Source organism: Parus major, chromosome 6 (genome assembly GCF_001522545.3).
Source record: "Parus major isolate Abel chromosome 6, Parus_major1.1, whole genome shotgun sequence".
NCBI lineage: Eukaryota > Metazoa > Chordata > Aves > Passeriformes > Paridae > Parus > Parus major.
The window spans coordinates 3,982,654-4,004,557 of NC_031775.1; the positions used below are offsets into that span (position 1 = coordinate 3,982,654).

At 44.6% G+C, this 21,904-nt stretch overlaps 1 protein-coding gene across 1 annotated transcript in view; it reads right to left on the bottom strand.

Moving 5' to 3' along the window:
- Positions 1–17,846: 17,846 nt before the first annotated feature.
- REEP3 (receptor accessory protein 3) overlaps positions 17,847–21,904 on the bottom strand; it is a 46,123-nt gene continuing 42,065 nt past the window's right edge. The window contains exon 8 of the mRNA XM_015633493.3: positions 17,847–21,581. Coding sequence (XP_015488979.1) covers positions 21,525–21,581 — 57 coding nt within the window. The 3' untranslated portion in view covers positions 17,847–21,524. The remainder of the gene's footprint in view (positions 21,582–21,904) is intronic.

A 21,904-nucleotide genomic window follows, 5' to 3' on the forward strand; every position in this document is an offset into this window, starting at 1 on the left:
TCCTGTTAATTGCTCTAAAGTAAAATTAGGTCTGTTAGCATCTTCAACATAAACATCTGCTATTTGTTTTAAATGTTTTTTCCACTGCCTCTCCTACATCATGTACTCTGCTGGGGAGAGAAGGCAGTTCATAATATTCTTGATGTCATGCGGGACCATGACATGGGCAGAGAAGGAGGCTTCCAGCAAGTGTTTAAAAAAATGTGAACCCCTGCCATGTTCCTTGACAGCTTTACAAAGTTCCTGCAGTTCCCTATAGTGGAGGGATTCCCATGTGGCAACTTGTGCCCCTGCCCTGTTTCCTCATTATTACATGAAAGGCAAGTATTTTCCGGGACAGAGCTGAGTTTCCCACCCGTGTGGCTTCCCTCTGCACCTCAGCCCAGTGGTCTTCATACTCAGAATCTGAATAAGAAGTTTCACTGCTCTCATCTCCTAATGGAGATGGAGGGCGCTTGGTGACGGCGCAGGGCTGGCTTGGGTGCCTAGAGCTGGCCCTTTTGTGGCTGGGTGGGGAAGCTGAGATGGCCCCGCTCTGGCCGGAGCCATCTTGACCTCCGGGGCGCTGGGACGCTGGAGCAGGCGCGCCAGTGGGGGTGGGGCCCCGGCACGAAGGGGCGGAAGCAGGGTCCTCGATGGGGAGGAGTTTCCCAATGGATGGGGCAGGGCCCAACACGGTTACACCCAACGACGCAGTGGTGGGGGAGGAGGAACAGGACGCGACAGGAAGAGAAGGGGTAAAAGCAGGAAAGTGGCCATTTTGGGCATTGAGGGCAGGAAAACCAGGGTGGGAGTGGGACAAAATGGCGGGGTTGGCAACACTGCCGGAGCCATCTGTGCTAACACTAGGAACTGGGGGGGACACAACCGGGTGCGAGGGCACAGGAGAGAGGTTAGAGGAAAGACCCAGAGCGGCATGGCCATTGCCGCCCTGGTAAGGGTAGAGAGACGGTGGGGGTGTGTCAGGGAGACAGCAGCAGCCCTGTGCCCGGGGGCAACGTCCACCGGCCGACTGGCTCTCAGATAGGGAAGAGGGTTTAGGGGCACTTGGAGAGGTTGACAGGGTTGGGGGGTTCAACTGGGGACCCAAAACTCCTTCTTTTTTTCCCTCTTTTTCCAATGAGAAAATAATATTTTGAAACACAGGAAAAAATTTTGCAACAGAAAATTTCCCTTAGCTTGAACTGTATCTAACTTTCTTCCCACATTATCCCAAAAAATTCCTGATTTAGCAGAATCCAAATTAATCTTAAATGTTTAAAAACCCAATGAATAAACCTCTTTAAATCCCCTTTAGAAAACTTAAAATTTCCCGCTTTTAGGGTGCTTACAACTTGGATATAAAAGTCCCTCTCAGGTGGGGTCAGCCTCGATCCAGAGGACTGGTTCCCCATCTCTTTTAACTCCCCACCCAGCAGTAAAACTGCAAAGAAAAAGAAAAAAGCCCAAAAAACCCTTCACGAGTTCGACGTACAATTTCTCTTCGGCAGATGCAGGTGGGCAAAAAAAAAAGCAGCTGGGTGGGTGGTTACCTGGGCGGCCAGTCCTCAAGGGCTCTTCCTTGCCCCAGATGGTCAGCAAGGGTCCCGCTCGCAGCCTCTTGGATCACCTCCTGCTAAAACGCAAGCAAGCTTCCTCGAGGGGTGGCGGCTCGAACGGCGGCTCGCCTCACAGCTAAAACTGCAGGCGGACACTTCTTCATGGCTCCTTTGAATGCCCCACAATCGGCGCCAGTTGCCGCGGCGATGGAAAACCCGGAGCACCGCGACTTCCCTGGAGAAGCAGCCCTGAAAAGGGCTGGGCCGAAGCGTGTGTGAGCAGCTTCGGGCAGTCAAGTGATTCCAGCTCAGCTCAGCGGCAGCAGGCAGGTGACACGGGAAAAAGGGACAAGAAAGCTGGTCCAGCATTCCGCTAAGCACAAACCTTTATTCAGGGAGAGCTTTGGCAAAGGGAGCCAGCAAAGAGCTAATCTCCCGAACAGGGGAAAACTCGGGATATTTATAGGGGAGGAGAGGGGAGGGAGGGAGCCCGAGATACATGTATTGGGGTGGGACAGCAGGGGGGAACACCAATGGGGCACAACAGTTTAACATATCTAACTCAAAGATCCCTGGGTGCGGTACATTGTCTCTCTCTCACAGAGAAGTATCTTGTCTCCAGGGGAGAGCCAGGATCTCGGGCTAGGTGGGCTCCTCCACACCCACACCTGTCGACAGAACAATACCCTTCTGCTGATAGAGAATGCAAAGGTCAAGCAGCAAGAGAAGAATTTGAAAGGTAGCTTTTAGAGTTTGAAATGTAACACTGTATAGTAATGTAGTAGTTCTTATAGGCTATTTGTAAATTCTTTAGAATACGTGTCACATAGTGGTTGCTTACTGGGAATTAGAATATTCACTATAGAAAAGGATATAATGCACTGTAAGAAGAACTTTGCTTTCTTAATTCTTATTCCCTTCTCCCCACTTAACTTCTCCTACCCTCTCTCTTAACTCTTAAGCTCTCTCCCCTCACTCTCTTAGCTCTTAGCTTCCATTATTCTCTTGCTCTTAACTCTTAACTTCTCCCCTCCTCTTAACCTGCTCCCTTAATCCCTGCTCTTACTCTTACCTGCCCTTACTTGCTCTTGCTTTTACCCTCTCTTACCCATACTTCTCTTAACTCTTACTCCCTTCTCCTTCTTCTCTTTTCCCTCTCCACTCTCTCTCTCCCTCCCTGACCATGTGTACACCATGACTGGCAGAGGAAATGGGCCCCTTCTTCCCTCTACCCAAATAATAAACTGCTTATACTTGAACAGCTTGACCCTGGAGAAGTCTCTCATCATGAGCACCTGCTTTGTACATCAATAAGGGTATGGATTGCATCTTCTCCTGAGTGGGCCAAAGCAAACACTGCACCCAAAAAGGTATCCACTGACACATGAATAAATTTTAGACTCCCAAATGATTGGAAGTGGGTGACATCCATCTGCCAAACCTGGCAGCTGTTGAGGCCTCTGGGGTTGACCCAAGAGCCTAAAGATGGCAATTGATAAGACTGGCAGTCTGGGTAGGTGGCCACAATAGCTCTGGCTTGGTCTTTAGATAGATGCAACATGCATATGAGGGTTGGGACATTCTGATGGAAAAAAGCATGAGACATCTTTGCCTAGGCAAAGATGCCCAAGACATTTGCTGTCCCAGCTGTCATGGCAAGTGTGTCCACTCTCCTATTACCCTCCATAATGGCACCTGGGAGGTTGGTGTGTGATATCACATGCATTATACGAAATGGATGCTTCCTGTGGGAGATGAGATAAATTAACTTGGAAAGCATCTTAAACAAATATGGATTTGAGACTTCTTTTAAGAAAGAGTGTTCAGCCCTCATAGCCACTCCTCTGACATATGCTGAATCAGTGACCAGATTAATTGGTTCTGGGAATTTTTCAAGTGCTGTGATGATGGCTGCTAGTTATGCATGCTGAGGTGACCCTTCCAGCACCTGGATGTCAGACTCTCACTTCTAGGATCCTGGGATCCTTCCAAGTCATATCTAACTTGTGGGAGGACCCTGAGCCATAAGTAAAAACTGTCAGAGCCTTGAGTGGCATTTTCCTTTGGATGAATTTGGGGACCAAATTAAATGCCAAATTGAATAGCTTATGTTTAGGATAATGGATGGAAATTTGCTCTGGGTAGCTATCCAGGGTGAACTGAAGGCTCTCATTGAATTGGAGCAAATGTTCCAAATCTCCAGTCATAGCCAACAGTAAGAAAATGCATGTGAACTCACATCCTGCAAGAGACCAGAGGCAAGCTTAGGCCTTCCTTACCAATTCTGCCATTAATTCCTGAGTGGTAGTTATCATCTTAGCCGGTTGATGGTGAGGGAACATCCACTCGAGGATAATTAGTGAGTCCTTTGAGTGAGTGTCTCATTGAAATATGAGGCCATGAAATCAAGGGGCCTTACCTTGGATGACAAGCTGGAAAGGCAGGTTAGTCTCATAGCAGTGGGCTTCCCACAAAGACAGGGCCTCCTGAACCTTAGAGATGGACTCCAGGGCCTCCAGCATCAGGATGTGCAGCGAAGCCAGGTCCTCGCTGCCACAGAGTAGGTTGAAGAGTGGTGTGAGGACCTCTGTCATAATTCCCAGCTGAAGACATACCCGATTGATGGACCTGCAGAGCTGGTGGAGGTTATGCAGGGTCTTTGGATTATCCCTGATGGTAAACTGCTGGGGCATGATGGTCTACTCATGGATCCAGAATCCCAGGTAGGTCCAGAGGCAGGTACATTGGATCTTGCCTTCATGGATTTCGACCCCAGCCTCCTCGATGGCCTTAATAGTCTTATCCAAGCCACATCCAAGTATGAGTCACTTGGGGCACATACAAAGATATTGTCCATATAATGGAGTATTATTGCCTCTGGGAATAGGCTCCTGATGGGGGACAAAATGTAGACCGCACACAACTGGCATATCATTGGTAAATTCTTCATCCTTTGCAGGAGGACAAACCAGTGGTAACCAGGTGAGGGCAAACTGGGTTGCAGGGGACCCATGTCTTCAATGACTTCATCGATTTTTCTGAGGTCATGGAGGAACCTCCACCTCAGAACCTCCTTCCCAGGCTTTTTTAAAACAAAGATAGGGGAGGCTGAGGGGCTGTTGGTCTTGATGATGGGGCCCATGGAAAGTTGCTCCTCCATGAGGGCCTCCAGTGTGCACAACTTTCTGTTGGAAAAGGGCCACTGGTTGACCTACACTGTACGATCTTGTTTCTAGGTGAGCCAAGGGATGGTAAGTGTTATGTGGTCTACAGCAGCCCCAACTAAAAATCCCTTCAGGGGATTTTTAGGGAAGCCCCCCCGTTGGGACAATAAGTCCCTGCCCCAGGGCGTGATGCCCCAGTCCCTGCCCCAGGGCGTCCTCACCATATAAAGTTGAATGGTGGCCATTTTGCCCTTGGGACTTTCTATTACATTTCTCTTGCTGTGGTAAGAGACTGTCGCACCTCCAATCCCTAATATTATGCCTGCCACAGGCTGTAGTTCCCAATTTGCTGGCCACTCAGAGAGGGCTATGATGTTGACATCTTCTCCAGTTGTCAGCATATCCAGGTGGCAGATCTTCTCCGCCTTACAGAACCCATCATGGACGGACTCCATGATGGGTTTGTTGGAGCTCACAGTCTGCACCCACATTGCGGTGGGGTTGAGGGGAACCTGTTCTGGATAGTGTAGAGGCAGTAAAAAGGCCTGTGCGACAGGAGTCTGTTGGAGTAGACAGAATGAAGGGTCCATGCATGCCAGAGAGTTGAAAATTTTGTCCCCTGGGTATACAGTCTGAACAAGTTTATGTCCTCCCTGAAGTTCAGACTGTATACCCAGGGGACAAAATTTTTAGTGGGTCCCCGATAATTAAGGTGTCCCAAGGACCATCCCTTGGCCCATACTTCCCAATTGGTACCTTATGGAAGCACTCATCAGTCAAGTCAATTGGCAGGTCACTTACCAGCTGGTGCCAGGTTCTCACCTGAACCGCTCTCTATGCAGGGTCTGGTCCAGAGGCCCTGGCAATTGTGGAGCCCTTGGAGCAGATGTCAGGTTCTCCCTCTGCTCTGCAATGGTTGGCAGAGCAGGGTAGAACAGCTTCTGATTTGATGTCATAGAGCAAGGCCATTCTGCGCTCCATGGGGAGCTTCCCAAGTGATGCTGGTAAAGCAGGCATTGTTGTGACCATGGATGGTGCCTGCCAGAGTCAACTGGTGTATTTTTCCAGGGACAGTCCTTTAAAAAAGTTCAGACACTCCACAGTTGAAATACCTATTATTGTCTTTTTCCACTGCTGCAAATGTTCCTGCTACCCCTTCCACAATACCCTTAGTCACTTCCCATGCCACAGTATTTCCAGATGATGCATGCTGGGTGCAGGCTTCTACCATCTGTTCAGTTGCTGGTTCCATGTCAAGGGATAGGCTTTGTGAGGTGTCCCCTGCCCAGGGAGGCAAAGATTTAGTTTCAGATAAGCAGTGTTAAAGTGAGAGTTGTGGCTTTAAAGCCTGGGAAGAGCGCATGCCATCCCTCTGCCTCAGGGGATGGGCCCTGTGAGCCCAGGAAGAATTGCCCCACCCCAGACCCTCAAAGGGTGGCAGTCCAGGGTGTTCTGATTGGTTTGTGCCCCTGGGGTTTCTCCCCTGCTATGTTCCTATTAGTCCCCAACCTTAAAGTCCACCTTGGTTCTGTCCCATAAAACCTACCGCCTCTGTTCGGGGCTCTCTGTCTCTGGATCTAAGCCAAGTTTGTTCCTATGTTGAATAAATGGTTTCCTAAGCAGAAGCCTGTCTTGCTGGAGTCTCATTTGGTCACTGGTAAGTGTAGCCTCCCTGGACAAGATCCTGCAGGCCCAAAATGAAACAAGACTTCTCAAAATTGCCCAGAATTCAAGATGGCCATTTTATAGAGTATCTTTTTCCTGGCCTCTGGGTTTTTTATTTGTTTTTCAAGGGCAATTTTGAATCTGTCAACAAACTTCATAAATGTTTCCTCTACCCCTTGTTTTATGTTTGCAAAACTTTGTGTTTGGATTGTGTCATTGGGGGTAAGGAGCAGAGATGCTTTTGATGTAGTGGCAATGTCGTGGAGTGCAGCTTCTGAGAGATTTTGTGCCTGATGAAGGGGTTTTTGGAAGTCACCTTCTTCCACCTTTTGGTCACAGTTAAATTTGGTTTGTTGGTGTCCTTTGAATATGTGTCTGATAAAGTTTTTAGATGTTTTTTCCACTGTCTTTCCCACAGCATATATTCAGCTGGAGAAAGGAGACAGCTGGTAATGTTTTTTTATGTTGTGTGGGACCAGTGTATGTGCAGAGAAGGTGGCCTCTAGCAAATTCTTAAAGAAACGTGATCCCTTGCCATGCTCTTTGGCCTCATTGCACAGTCCTTTCAATTCCCCATAACAGATTGGCTCCCATAAATTTGTTTTTGTCCCTCTCCCCCTTTTACAGACAACTGGGAAAGGCCGGGATTTTGTTGGTCAGTTCCCAGTCTCCTTTCTGGGTGGTTTCCTTCTGGGTCCTGGTCCAGCAATCCTCAGATCCGGTGGTAGAATTTGGGTCTGGGGTCTGGGCTACTCTCATCCACTGAGGCTTCCTTGGGTGAGCCAGAGCCGACTAGTTATGGATCGCAGGGGAGACCAAGATGGCCTCCTTCTGGTCGCCGTCATTTCAGCTTCCGGTCCCAGTGACGAGGGGTCCAGAAGAGGGTTGGACCACTGGAGGGGAGCCAACACCAGAAAGGGCAGAGAGAGAGGGAGAGGTGAGATTTGTGATGGAAGGGACGTTCCTGATGGAGGGGGAGGGTCCCGTCATGGTTACACCCACTGACGACGCAGGGAGGAGGAAGGAGCTGAGCACAGTGGAAAGTGTGGGAAAAGGTGGGAACAGGAGTGCAGCCATTTTGAGGTGCAAGGGTGGAAAAACTTGGAGGTGAAGGGGACAAAATGGCAGAGATGGCCACATTGTTGGTGCCATTTTGTGGGAAAAAACTGAATGGAGGCGAAATTGAGTGTGAGGGCATAGAAAGGAGGTTGAGGTGAAGATCCAGGTCATCAAGGCCACATCCTGGAAAGGGTAGAGCGAGGACTGGGAAGCGTCAGGGATTGCCCCTTAGGCAGGGAAGAGGACGTGAGGAGATGAAAGAGGGGAAGGGGTTTTCAACTGGTGACCTGAAATTTTCCCTGAATCCCCCAAAACACTACCCAAAGCATCCACTAATTGATCAACCAACTTAATAATAACATGAAATAAAGGGAAAAACTTTGAAACTGACAAACCCCCACTTGCTTGAACTGTATATAACTTTTTCCCCACATTGTCCCAAAATGAACTTAAATGAATAGAATCAGGGTTTGTATTTGGAAAGTATACTTAAAAATACAATAAAAAAACTTCTTCAATTCCCCCTTAGAAAATTTACCTTTCCCTAAAACAATGGTTCCCGCAGCTTGTCAGTAGACATCTCTCTGAGGAAGGCTAAGCTTTGGGCAGCTTATGCTGTTGCCCATCCTCACAACTTCGGTCCCACACCCAGCAGTAAAATGAGAAACTAAAGGGAAAAAAAAAACAATATGTCAACTTACAATTTTTCTTCAGGTCAAATGAAACACACTGGATGGGTGGTCACTCATCAACTGGTCTTCAGGGATTCTTCCTTGCTCCCTAGATGGTCTTTGGAGGATCCTAGTTGCCCTTTGGATAGCCCTCACTAGAATGTGAGGGGTTCTCCTCAGGTGTCACAATCTGCTAGCACAAGCAGGAGTTGTGAGAGGTTCATTTGATCTCAGAGTGCAAAAGGGACACCAAGGGATTTCAGTTTAAACCACAGCAGCAACAATGCATCTTTATTTTAGTTTTAACAACATGGGATATGTGATAGATGTGAGGAAGAGAAAGAGGGGGAGAGAGAGAGAATGGGATAAAGAGGCTGTCATGATCCACAAGGTAGGATTCGTGATGTAGTTCTTTAGTTGGTCTTAAAGTACAAAAGGTTATCAGCAATCCAAGGACTTAAACAGCAAAACACATTTTATTGAGTGCTCATCAACACTAATATGTGATAGAGAGAGAAAGAGGAGAAAGTAAAGCATAAGGAAAAGAGAGTAAGGGGATTATAGCTACCAACGTCTAAGTCCACTCAGCCATCTTTTGCAAAGCGAGATGCGCAGGGCCAAAAACAGAAGAGATTTATGATCACTGTGATGAATTCCATTGCGCAGGGGGGCAGGTGTAGGGTACAGAGCAAACCACGTCTTGCAAGCCTTTCCTCACCAGCAGGAACGAGGGCAATGTGTTGTGGAAAAGCCATTGCAAAGGGTATCACAAGCCTCTGCTCACCAGCAGGAGCGAGAGCAGTGTACTGTGCAACAACCTGCAAACAATCACTTAGCAAACATCCACTTCAGCTAAACCCAAACCCCCAAACCAAGTCCCTTGTGATATTCAGGGTCTCAGTCTCTGTCCTTGAGACGGTTGTGAGACAGATGAGGGAATCTTCGGACCATCTCTTACAACCTGACGAGCAGAAACTGCTCACTAAACCCCCTCCAGCACCTGCTGTGCTTCTGGGGTCTGTGTCTGAGGTGACTTTAAATCAGAGTCCCACTTAATAGACCAAACAAGGGGGGCAATTGTGCCATGGTCAGTCCCAAATAGGGTTGCAACCAAGTAACGGCACCCACCAATTTCTAAACATTATTCAGTGTCTTCACTGAATGCACAAATTGCACCTCCTGATGTTGGACTGTTCGTTCCAAAATTTTCACCCCTAAGTACTTCCAAGGAGGTTGTTGTTGAACCTTTTCTGGAGCCACTTGCAGCTCATGAGAATGCAAAGCAGTGATCAGCTGAGGCCGTATCCTCAGCAGTTCATCCTGGGTGGGTGCAGCCACCAAGATATCATAGATATAATAATAAATATGAGCATCAGGAAACTGCTTACGAACTCCAGACAGGGCTTGATCCACATACCATTGGCAAATGGCTGGTGAATTTTGCATGCCTTGTGGCAAAACCCTCCATTGATATCTCTGTTCAGGCTCAGCATTATTAATAGCTGGCACTGAGAAGGCAAATTTCAGTCTGTCATTGGGAGGCAAAGGAATTGTAAAGAAACAATCCTTCAGATCCACAATGAGAACAAACAAATCGGCAGGAAGCATGGTGGGTGATGGCATTCCAACCTGCAACGCCCCCATGCTTTTGATCACAGCATTAACTTTTTGGAGGTCTTGCAATAACCTCCATTTCCCAGACTTCTTCTTGCTGCAGAAAACAGGAGGACTGTTCCAGGGACTGGTCGAAGGCTCCAGATGACCCTGGTCCAACTGTTCCTGCACCAATTCACAGAGGGTGACTAATTTGTTATGAGAGAGGGGCCACTGATTTTCTCAGACGGGTTTCTCCACCAACCAACGTATGGGAGGGGTAGGACATTCTGCACCCTCCAACACAGTGGCCCCCATCAAAAATCTGTCCCCATACGCACCCCCCATGCAGCCAGAACATCCCTCCCCCAGAGTGTTAACCGGGAATCCTTCGTGACATACGGCCAAAACATGGCCGTGTCTCCCTCGGGGTTCATGATGAACACAGGCCTTCGGCTCACATAGCATAGTGCTGCTCGTGCCAACCCCACAGCTGATGTCTGCACCAGGTTCAAAGGCCACTCTGGGGGCCAGTCAGCAGACCTGATGATCGTGACATCTCTGCCAGTGTCAAGAAGCCCACAAAGACTGAATTCTGATGGTGTCTCACCAGAGTTGGACAGGGTGCAGAGCCGCTCAGGATGATCCTTCGCCACCAGAACAGCAGTCCAGTGAACCTGAGGTGGCCCCGTGGATCCAAAGATGCCATTTCCCCACCGCCGATCTTCCACTCTGCGAACACAAGACTTAAAAGGCACAAGTTAAGCAAGTCTGGTTCCCGCAGGGATAGGAACAGGAGGGGTGAGTGTGGAAACTATGGTGTAAATCCACCCCATGAAGTCTGAATCAATGATTCCCAGGTGCACAATGATGCTCTAAGCAGTGGCACTAGATATCCCCACAAGAAGAGCACTCATGCCCTCTCCCACTGGGCCCGAGGCATCCAAAGGAAACCTGTACATTCTACAAGAGTCCAAGACAACTGTGTCTGCCGTGCAGACATCATGGCCTGCAGATCTGAAGGTGCTGGCTACAAGCTGGCCGAGCAGACCTTCATTGGCTCTGGAGTGTGAAGACAGGCTTGTGTCTGAGCGCGTTTCCCCGTCGCGTTTGGCTTCCTGTTTCCTGAGCCCGACAGAGACTTACCATTGACATGGACCGTCACCTGGCACACATCTGCTGCATGATTTGCCCTACCACACCTGGCACAGTAATACAGAGGAGTCGAGGCTCCCTGCGCCTTCTTTTTCTGCTTCTTGCTGGCCTGAGCAGTCCCCCGTTGTTGCTGCCCACCCTGCAGCTTCACCCAAGGTGGCCGCAGCATAGCAGCCACAGTAAGGGTCCCTCCAGCATCGACACTGGCCTCTACAAAAACCCGTGCCATCTGCGGCAGTGAAGGAACACCAGGGGTCTCACAAATGATTCTCCGACACGCGGCATTTCTATTAGTCTTTGCAAGAGTCTTGAGCACAACCTCCCTCGCCATACTATCCTGCACTTGCCTCTCCACAAAAGTGGTCAGCGGATTCGCAAAACGCAGAAAAGACTTGTCATCTCTCTGGACAATAGTCACAAAAGGCTCTTTAGGGGCGGCCAGTTCCAAGGCCAGCACCAACACCTCCATGTCCATCTCCTTTTGTTCAAAGACCCTCGAGCTATTCACCAGTCTTCACAGAAGTAATTGTGAATGCCCTTTATTTCTATTATTAACACACCTTTTATACGGTTCTACAGGGTTTGCGGGCAGGGCAAACTACTATTGGCTAGTACACACAAGTTTGCATTCTTATCCTTGTACACAGGGACATTGTTTTACTTTCTGCAAGCAAGTTTCAAGGATTTTGGCCCTTAATATTACGACTTAACACAGAGGCTGGTTTGTGCAGACAGGCTTTTACTAATATATCGTGCCCCCCATCTGCTAAAAAACTCTCTATAAACAACTGCCAAATTCCAATTTTGGGGGAGCATCGATGGGGGAGGGCATTCCTGGTTGAAGAGACCCCATGTTTTCAATGACTTTGTTAATTTCTCTATGGTCCTGGATGAGTCGCCACTTGTCTTTTCCCGGCTTCCTGATAACGAAGACCAGGGAATTCCAAGGGCTGGTGGTTGGCACAGTGTTGCCTTTTGCTAACTGCTCTTCTACCAATTCATTGAGCGCCTTCAATTTTTGTTTATTCAGCAGCCACTGATCTACCCATATTGGGTGTTGTTTCCCAGTTCAGCTTCTGGGCAGGGCACTCATCAGTGGCCACTATGAAAAATCCTGTAGGGTTTTTGGGATTTCAATTTTTACTCTCCATCGGGACATAGTGTCTCTCCCCACAGGGGAATTTTATAGTCCAAAATGAATAGGCGTAAGCTGGCCAATTGCCCATCCAGCCCTTTAACTTGGACGATGCTCTTAGATTGTTTGGCTAATTGGGCACCCCCAATGCCCTGTACTTTACCTATCACAGGTTGCAATTCCCAATGTGACGGCCATCTGGTGGTTGGGATGGTTGTCACATCTGCCCCTGTGTCCAACACTCCATCAAGGTGAAGGTAATCTTCACCTTGCCAGAGTCCACACCCCATCCAAGACTTGTCTTCTCCAATGACTTCTGCCCAGTAGACACCTGGTGAAGAATTATCTACTGGCATTTCATTTGGCATCAGAATTGCCTGGGCGATGATTTGGCCTTGTGGCATAAAGAAGGGTGGGTGGACACAACGCGCCATGAGAATGAGTGCCTCCAGCTCTGATGTTATGATTGCCGGAGAGATTTCAATCTCATGGTGTGTGCTTGGTGTCCCTGATAATGACATACTTACAGTCTAGTCCAGCAAATAAGTCCTTGTCAAGTGGGTCAACTGACACAACCTACCAGTCATCTGTATTAAAGAATGTACTTTGTGTCATGACTAGTTTAAAGGGAGCTTGTGTCTTCCAAACCTTCTCTGGGTCCCCATTCTGACCTGCTTCATTTTTGTCTACATGCGAAGCAGGCCCACGCTTCCCATCTAGTTTTTTGGAAGCGGTTGTCCCCTTCCCCCCTGAGAACTTACTGGTTTATTTTGCAGAAGCTGCCTCTTTGGGCAAACTTTTGCTATGTGTCCCTCCTGCCCACAGTTAAAACACTGATAAGGCTGTTGGTGTATTTTTGGAATAGCAGCAGCAGCTGTTTTCTTCATTCTGTCTCATTTTCTTGAGGCTCTGGGATGATGGCTCTCTTTGTGCAGGCTTTGATAATCAAGTCAAGGGTTGGTGGTGGCTCAAAGGGTAGACCCAGGATGATCTTCTTACAGATGTCATTAGCATTTGCTTGGGCCACTTCCATTATTATCTGTTCCTGTAGTTGCCAGCTCTCAACCTGCCTCTCTACTTTGACTCGGAGCCTTTCAACAAAATCTATAAAAGTCCCAAAGGGAAACTGTTTAATATTCACATGACTTTGCTTACGTTCTTTGGTGGGCATAAGGATAAAGACCTTTTCTGCAGCTCTCTTTACCTGTTCCAACACAGGCTGCAGTATTTTTTTAGCCTGAGTTCTAGCTTGCGACTAATCCCCTTCACCACACAAGCGGTCCATTGAGATGTTGTTGTTGTCTGCATCAATGGCACAGTCAGGGCTTTGCAAGAGCTCAGGAAGGAGTTCTCGTAATAACCTCCATGTCCTCTCCCACAACAGATATTCTGTTTGGATTAGGAGACATGCAAACAAATCACTGATATCGTCAGGAACTAGTGTGTTTGAGGAAAACATGGCCTTTAAAAGACCTTTAAAATACTCACTTTTTCTCCCAAACTCCTTCTGAGCCTTGCAAAGCTCCTCTTTATGCTGATAATCAAAAGATTGCCACTTAGGGGTTCCTCTTGTTCAGGTATAGGTAAACAGGTGCAGCAAATGATATGGTCTCCTGTTCAAGGTTTTGCATTTTGGGCTCATGGCTTCCAGTTCCCATGCCATCATGGGAATTTGAAGCTGGAAGAGGATGAGAGCTGACAGAGAAGGAGGAGGGAGCAGGGGTGGGACAGCAATTGGAATGGGAGCTGCTGTTCCCAGGTCACATCATGGGAACAGATGATGTCATGGGAATGGGAGGCGGAGCCAGTGGAAAGGAAGAGGGGTTGTCTGGGGAAGGGGCTGAGTTTGGGGAGAGGGGAGGAAAAGGAGGGGCATGGGTAGGGGTGGGGTCAGGGGATAGGAAGGGGTTGGAAAGAACAGAGTGAAAGGCATTCTGGGAAGAAGAAGCACAAGGTGGGGTCCGAGCCATGTAGCTTCCACCATCTTGTGTCCCTTGAGGGTCATTCTGAGGGGCAGGAGAGGACTCAGGGAAAACTTGGGAATTTCCTTTGTGGGAATTCACTTGAACTGGAGGATCAACAACTGGGAAAGAGGAGTTTAGGAAAGGGTCCTTGACAGCATGGCCATTGCTCTCAAGGCAAGGGTACTGAGAAGTCGATGGCAGGCCAGGGAGTTGGTAGCTCTCCTGCGCTTCATCGCAGTTTGCCTGGCACAGACTTCCCGATGCAAGGGACAAAGATTTTGGATGAGGGGACAGGGGAGCTGAGGGGGTTAGTTTGAGCCTTTCCTCTACTTTCTTTTCTTCAACTATCACTGATCGAATTAACACAAACAGTGAAAAGAATTTAGCAACCGATGTATCTCCTTTATTTGTCAAGGCTGTTAATTTGCTTCCAGCTATATCCCAGAAGGGGATGCTTGGTATTTCCTCTGGGGATACCCTTGGAAAGTGGAGGAAAAGCCATTGAACAAACTTTTTTAACAACCCTTTTGAAAACTTTCCTTTCCCACACTCCAGGTACCCAAAATTTGAAAATAGATTCCTCTCTACCGTGCTGACAATTTCACACCCATTTTCCTTGATGTTAAGCTGCCGGCACAGCAAAAATACACCTTCCTCTGCAGCAAAAGAAACAACAAACTCAAGATAAAAGATCCAGGGCCAGTCTCAGGGACAGGGTGCTTTCCGCAGGCAACTATCATGGCCTGTAGGTTCATGGCTGCCCCCTCCACCACTCCCGGGGAGCAGTGCACCCTTCCCACAATTTGTGAGCACCCTCAGCCTAACTTGGGGTATACTCATCCTCCTTTGGTCCAATGGACAGGGGCTGCAGGGAAGTCCTCCTCAGGGAAGTGGTCCTCTGGATGCTAGAAGGTTATCACTTCCTCCCCACAAGAGCCACTGGAGAAAAACCAGTCTGCTGCACTCAGAGGCAGCTGAGGGCCAGAACTTCTTGGATAAAATCCACAGTTCATCATGGGATCTGTTCACAGGGCCCCACGTTGGGCGCCAGCTATCACATCGGGCTGGAGGTCTAGCACTTTGGCCTGCAACTTGGAGTGGGTCACACCCCAGGAGCAGGATGACCCGAGGTGTGACTAGAGCACTTGCTCAATGGCTTTTTGTCTGTCAGTCTGTGCTCTGAGGAGACAAGGACAAGAGGGAGGTCTTTTGCATGGGATAATAAAGCATTTATTGCTCTGGGGAATCTTGGGGGCAAAAGACAGAAAATTGCAAGCATGCAACAGCTGAAAGAGAGAGGCAATTCAAAGGGAAGGTACAAAGCATCAGCTAATCAGAGATATCCTGGAGAGGGTAAAAGGCAGGGTTCACAAAATCACAAAAGCAAGCGGGGGAAAGTTGGGTCACATGGACTAATCAAGCGCTGAAGTTTAGGGGATTTCCGAAGTGGAATTCCAAGCATGTGGTGGGCTTAAGACAGATTGACAGGAGACTCAGGGTAGATTGACAACATGGGGTGGGAGGGTCTCATTTGGACCAAACTATCAACTTGGCTAATAACAGAACATACCATTAACAAGAAACACACTGCAACACAATACACTAGCCAACAGCAGTTTTACTTAAGCTGCGTGAACCCTGAAAGAACCCTATAAGAATGTACTGAGTTATGCAATAAACGAAGTTCACTTTTACCTCTATGAGGACTCCTTGAATATTCCAAGTGGTTTTCCTTTAGTAAGGTAGGATGACTTTCCCTCAGTATTCTTAGTTCAGGAGAACTAAAATTAGTAGAAATATTGTCTGGAGTAGTGCAGCTCCCTGAGGAAGCAGTGTGTGCATGCAGCATAGTGAGTGTGGTACACAGGAAGAGCTAAGTGAGGGTCAAATTACTCCTTACCTTTGAACTGTTACAGCCTGGAAAAAACAAACTTTCTCAATAATTTCTAAGCTTGCCTGTGAAAAACAAGTTTCGCTATTTAAAGTTTTTTTAAATAAGTTTAATGAGAGATAAAAGGGACAATATCCAGGCTGGGGTGTTTGGCAATATGCCAAAAACACACAATTTACTTAAGGCAATGTTCTTATATACTGTTACATTACATGAGTTACATGCATATTCATGAGAGTTTATACATTATTCAAACATTCCTGTGAGTTTAGATGTTCCAGGAATTTCTTTTGCTTGGTTTTAACCTTTGACTTGTCTTCATGCCATCCTGTAGATTAAATCAATATATTTTATTTCTTCTTGTGGTTCCATCCTGTTGTTTTTACACTACCTGCTAACAAAGAGTCAGTAAATTCTTCTTGGTCTTCTGGTTTTTGTCACTGTTCTCTTATCATTCAGATAGGATAATCCACCAATGTGAGAATCCACCTAATTATCTTACACCATTCTTTGAGTGGTGCATTTTAATATCACAGTCTCTATTTTAATATTACGCTATGGCTTAAGCTATATTTATCACACTACTGTTTATATAAGCTATATGGTGCATACATAAACTCACCGGTTATACTATACCAAAAAGCAGTTAAAAGAAAATTGTACCATATCAAAATATTTGTGATTAATAATAATGTGCAAAAGCTAATACATAAATGCAAAAGCCTATACTATATTGTCATTTATAACTTTCCCTATCCATGTAGTCACTGTACATTAGCAGACAATAGTGAAATCTTTTGTTTTGAACTCCTCGTAGTCTTTGCTTCAGCTTGCTTTCATGATTCCTATCCTAATGCAAACAGAGCAATCTGTTGCTGAAATTTGGCAAAGGCAGGCAGATATAAGACAGGCTCCCATTCTGTCCCCTGAGTACATCTACATAAAGGAAGAAAATAATTTTGGAAGTCTACTGCTTTTACAATACATATTAGATTTCCCCTCCTATTCCACCATTTGTTTTCCCATACTAGTGAGGAAAATACATAATGCCTCAGAACTTAAAAAGCCCCCAAAAACAAAAAACAAAACAAGTACAACAAAACCCCCACAAAAGACCTGTCCCCATTGCTGCTGCTGAATAATTAACATTTTAACCTAAGATGTACGTACCAGCATTAGTTTTGAATTTTCAGATTATTCCCCGATTGGATCTTACCAGCATCAGGTAGACAGCTTTTAGTCCACTTTCCCACTACCTGCTAAACGTTACTTGAAGAAATAATGGAAAAAAGTCAGCATTACTTTCAGACATCCACAATTTCTTGGCAAGGTGCTTGTACTGCATGAACTTTTCTGACATGAGAAACTGAATCATGGCAAGGTCCCTAAAGAGTCAGTCTGTGCTTCTGGGATGGATTTTCATAATGCTTAAAAACGATTTATTGCTACTGTCTTTTAAATCTTTCTCCTCAATGAACCATATAAAAAAATTATTTCATTGAGGCTTGAAAACAAGCCTTGAGGAAGCCTTGCAAACAAGGCCTAGAAAATGTGGTTACTGAGGTTTTTACTTGAGTTTTGGTAGGGGTGTTAACAGATGACTTGAAGGGAGGTTTGAAAAAAGGAAAGGGCCAAATTCACCTATGCATGTCCTCCTCTGGACTACCAGAAGAACCCTGACTAGGGAATACAGAACAAAATCAGTTTTATGTCCAGCAGTTGGGACATTGAACATCTCAATTTTAATTTACTCTGAACCAAGCACCTAATCAAACCAGGTGACACTATAGTATGTTCAAGTTGCCTCTGGCAGGATACATTTCATTTCAGCCTAAATCAGCTTCAAACTTAGTGGCAGAAAATCAAGAGTAGCTTCGCCATAATTCAACGAGTTTTAAAAGTTTATCCAAACTTCAGATAGATTGTTTTTGTGTTTGAACCATTATAATAAGTAACAGAATACAGATTACATAGTGACTAGGTTTATAATAGTAATTCAGATAATAAAATATCCACTGCATCTTGCTCAAAGCAGTATTTATTAAAGACAGCATCAAGATAAGTCAATGCATATTGAAGTTTCCATCCTACAAATATGTAAACAAGTTGACAGCAAGTTATTACTATAATATAAAAATTAAAGCTTACATTGCATTTTTTTTAAAGCTACTACCTTCAGTCCAAATGTATATTCTGTGGTTTGTAGCATTTAACAGTATAAGTTCTTGAAAAATGTTAAAGTATTGCCTCTGCACATACATTTTTGTAGAAAAAATACCTTAAAATACCAACTTCCCATTAATAAAAGCAACACCAAAAGTAAAACACATTTTTGTCATGAACAGTATGTTGAATGCGTCCAGAATTTCCTCCACCATTCTCTTTTACTAAGTTATCTTCTGTTTTAAAATTCATTATATTTTGCAAAATGTATGTTGGATATTATTTGGTTAGTTTCACATACCAAAGGAATTAGCAATATTGGCAATTACATTGTAATCAAAGTCCAGCCTAAGCTTATTTGCAGCTCAGGCCACCAATTTAATCCTCATCTCAGACTGGGTATTTTAGAAGTACAGTAGGCTCTTGCTAAGAAAGCTGTCAGTTCAGATATATTTTCGAAAGGCTTCAAACCTTTATACAATTTAAATGGAAAAACATATTCTCCTTTAAAACATTTTTAAACCCCAAGTCTTTGTTTAACTACACCAGCAGTCATGCTGGTGGCAGTCAGTCAGTTCTCAGGAAACACTTTTTTCAGATGATTAGATAATTTGACATGAACTACATTTTACATTCCAAATCCACAATGAATATTAAACATCAATTTTTAACATTTTTTTCAAGAAGTTTCCTGCAAGAGCTAGACAGATGACTTCTGCAGTTGCTAAGGCAAGAAAAATTTGAAAATTTCCTGTAACTAAAGTTAAAAGATTGTAATATTTCAAAACCAAACTAAACTAAATTCAGTAAGGAGGGCTATGTATCACTGGGATGAAAGCTAATCATGCCATTGTGTGCATTGTTAGCATCAGCTAACAATGAACAGTAAGAAGAAAAAAATTAAGATAATCCAGTGAACAAGTTTGAGGATGAATTCAAAGATCAAAATCAGTCTGAGATATAAAAAGAAAATATTTTTATAGTTGGCTATTAGAATGAAGACAACAGCTAGGAAAACATTGAAGATTTGATCATGTAAGATCTGAAAGAACAGAAGTACATTTTTATGCAAACAGTAATGAATATTAATAACACTGCCAGCTTTCCTAATTCTATACAAGTTCCAGAAAGAGGAGTATTTATTTAGTCTTTATCACTACTGAGCTGACAAGTTATGTCTGCCAGAAGTTACAGCCTCAGGTACATAGAGACACATAGAGCAACTTCCTGACAAGAGTGTGGTAGAGCCTAAAATACTTCAATGATCTCTAGTCCTAGAGATGGGGTAAAAACACAACTCCCAAAACAGGATCTACATGATCTTGTAACAGGAACTGTAATTCTGAAAAAATGGCTTACCCTACTCCTTCATGCAGGATTATGACTTTTAGGAAGAGGATCTTTTTTTGCCATGCTTGCTGGTAAAACAAGCATGATTAGTTACAGAAAAATGTGTCAGCAAATGCTCAACTATACAGTAGGAGTGTCCATCTCAGGCCCTGGTTAGTCTACTATTCAGAGACTGGTGAGATGCAAATACAAGAGCTCTAGGTTCCTTAATGTTTTATGTACCTTAACATACAGACAAGCCTCAGGGAAATAGATGAGAAGCACAAACACTCCTGGGGCAGACATCCCACACTCCCAGGGAGGTTGTTTTTTTGATCACTCCTTGCCTACAGCTCCTTAGAAAAGCTGGATAACAGTTCTGTTTAGGGGATGGGAGTTTTGCACTGTACTCATTTGGGAGACAGCAGCCTTCCTGTCTTCTGGTATCAAACTGTGTTTCTGAGTTAAGTATTACAAACTTCATTCTTTTAATCACACATGGCCTGCTGGGACTTCTCACTAAAGCACCGAGGCTCCTCAGAGATGCTCTAAGTGCTGTTGCATTTGAGCACAACTTTGCACATGGCTTGCAGACATTTCCCACAGCTAGAGAGGAACAACACTAACAGCAGATGATTGTCAATACTTGGGGGAAGGTCTGAGGATTGAAGTCAGAGATCCAAGGATATGAGGAATCCATGCTATGTTCTCTTTGAGGCAAGTAACAAGGTCTGTCCCAAAGATACATAATAAAGTACTATCTGCAAGAAGTGGGTTGTTTCTCCCTAAAGCCATAGTAGAAATATTCACACAGAAAATTAGAATCAGTCTAATTCTCAGAACTGCAGAAAATAATACCAAAGGTGACCTAAAAAAGTAATTTTGACAAATCACTGCATTGAAAGACATTTCAAAATTAATCTCTGTGTAGATATGCCATGGGATTCTAGGTTATAAAATGACTGACTAAATGAACTAGACCTTTAGAAGGAGCTATTTATATGCAAATATTTTAGTAATAACTTTAGCAATAAAAAAAAGTACTACACAGACCATCTTAGAATCCACATATAGTATGAAATATACACTCATACATGTTCTAAAGTACATATATATATTAATATATTTTTTCTTAAAGCAATGTAGAGCAAAACTAAACCAGGGCCTGACTAACCTATCATATATGACTTTATGGCAGCATGACTTGAACACACAGCTCATGGGCTGATAAGATCCCTGAGGTGCATCACTGGAATTGCTACAAATTTTACTTACCACAATTTTAACCAAAAACTGACTTAAATCATGTTATATCTCTTTAGATGGAGGAAGACAGACACAAACAAAACAACCCACAAACAAACAAACAAAAAAAAAACCAAAACCACACAGACAAAACCTACACAGCCCAGTAATACATAGAAAGGCACCTGATAATATCATTAGTAGCAGATATCTACAGCATCCCAAGTGTACTTAAGGAATCAAGATGAATTTTAAAAATATAATGAAATACAAGAATTGCTGGCATTCAAAACGTAACTCTAGCCTATGTAGCAAGTCACTAAAATGACGTGCAGTTGTAAATCATTAAGAGTGTGCAAAACTATACAGTTTTGCATAAAGTGCTGTATGTACCCCAGTTTGCTAAGCTTGGCAATATGACACAAAATGATGAAGTTAAGGATGTATCCTACCTACCTCATCTTTCCTTTTCCTTTCCCACCATCACCCACTGTCCTTTAAACCGTACATTTAAAAATTACACAAAGGCCTTTTCAGGAATTGTAGTTCAGAAAAATATTTCAAGTATATTTATCTTTCAGTGTAAACTTGGGGACACTATGGTTCAATTTTCACAAGCTCTACATACTTACAGCTTCTCTTAATTCAATTTGATTTGCAATTATTTCAATCTGTTCAATACCTCTGGCAAAGGAGTATTTCCTATTACTCATTTAACTCCTATTTAAGGAGTGCTGAAATCCATGCTGTAACTTATCCAGATTTAAATCTAAACATGACACAATTATAGAAAAACAGAGTAATACTTTATCTGATCACTTGGGCTCACAAAACCAAGTCCTACCATATCTGTTCATACAGACTCATTCTAGGCATTGTACACAGATCTTTAACACTTGAATTCAAGTTACTATAGTACAGCAGTTTCTCTTGCAGGAATTGTGCAGTACACTTAAAAGTATACAACGGGTCTCTTCTTTACTCTGTATTTTAGTGATCCATATCGTATCTGAGGAGAAAAACAAAATTATAATGAAGTACTGAGTCACATGAAACGGAAATATGATTCACCTCCCCACTAATCCTATTTAGCAAATGTCTTCCTATGTGCTTTGGACACCCAGTTTCACTAAGAGAATCTACCTATGACTGAATAAGATAAAGTTTCAACAGAATTGGGCAAGAAGAGTAAGTATCAATTGTTTTCCTGGAATGACCCAAAAACTTTTATGAGACTTCACAGAGATTTATACTGGAGTATCTTTAAATTTTGTGATGCATGCTAAGATGCTAACTAGGATCTTCTCTTTGTAGATCACAAAGAGTCAGGTC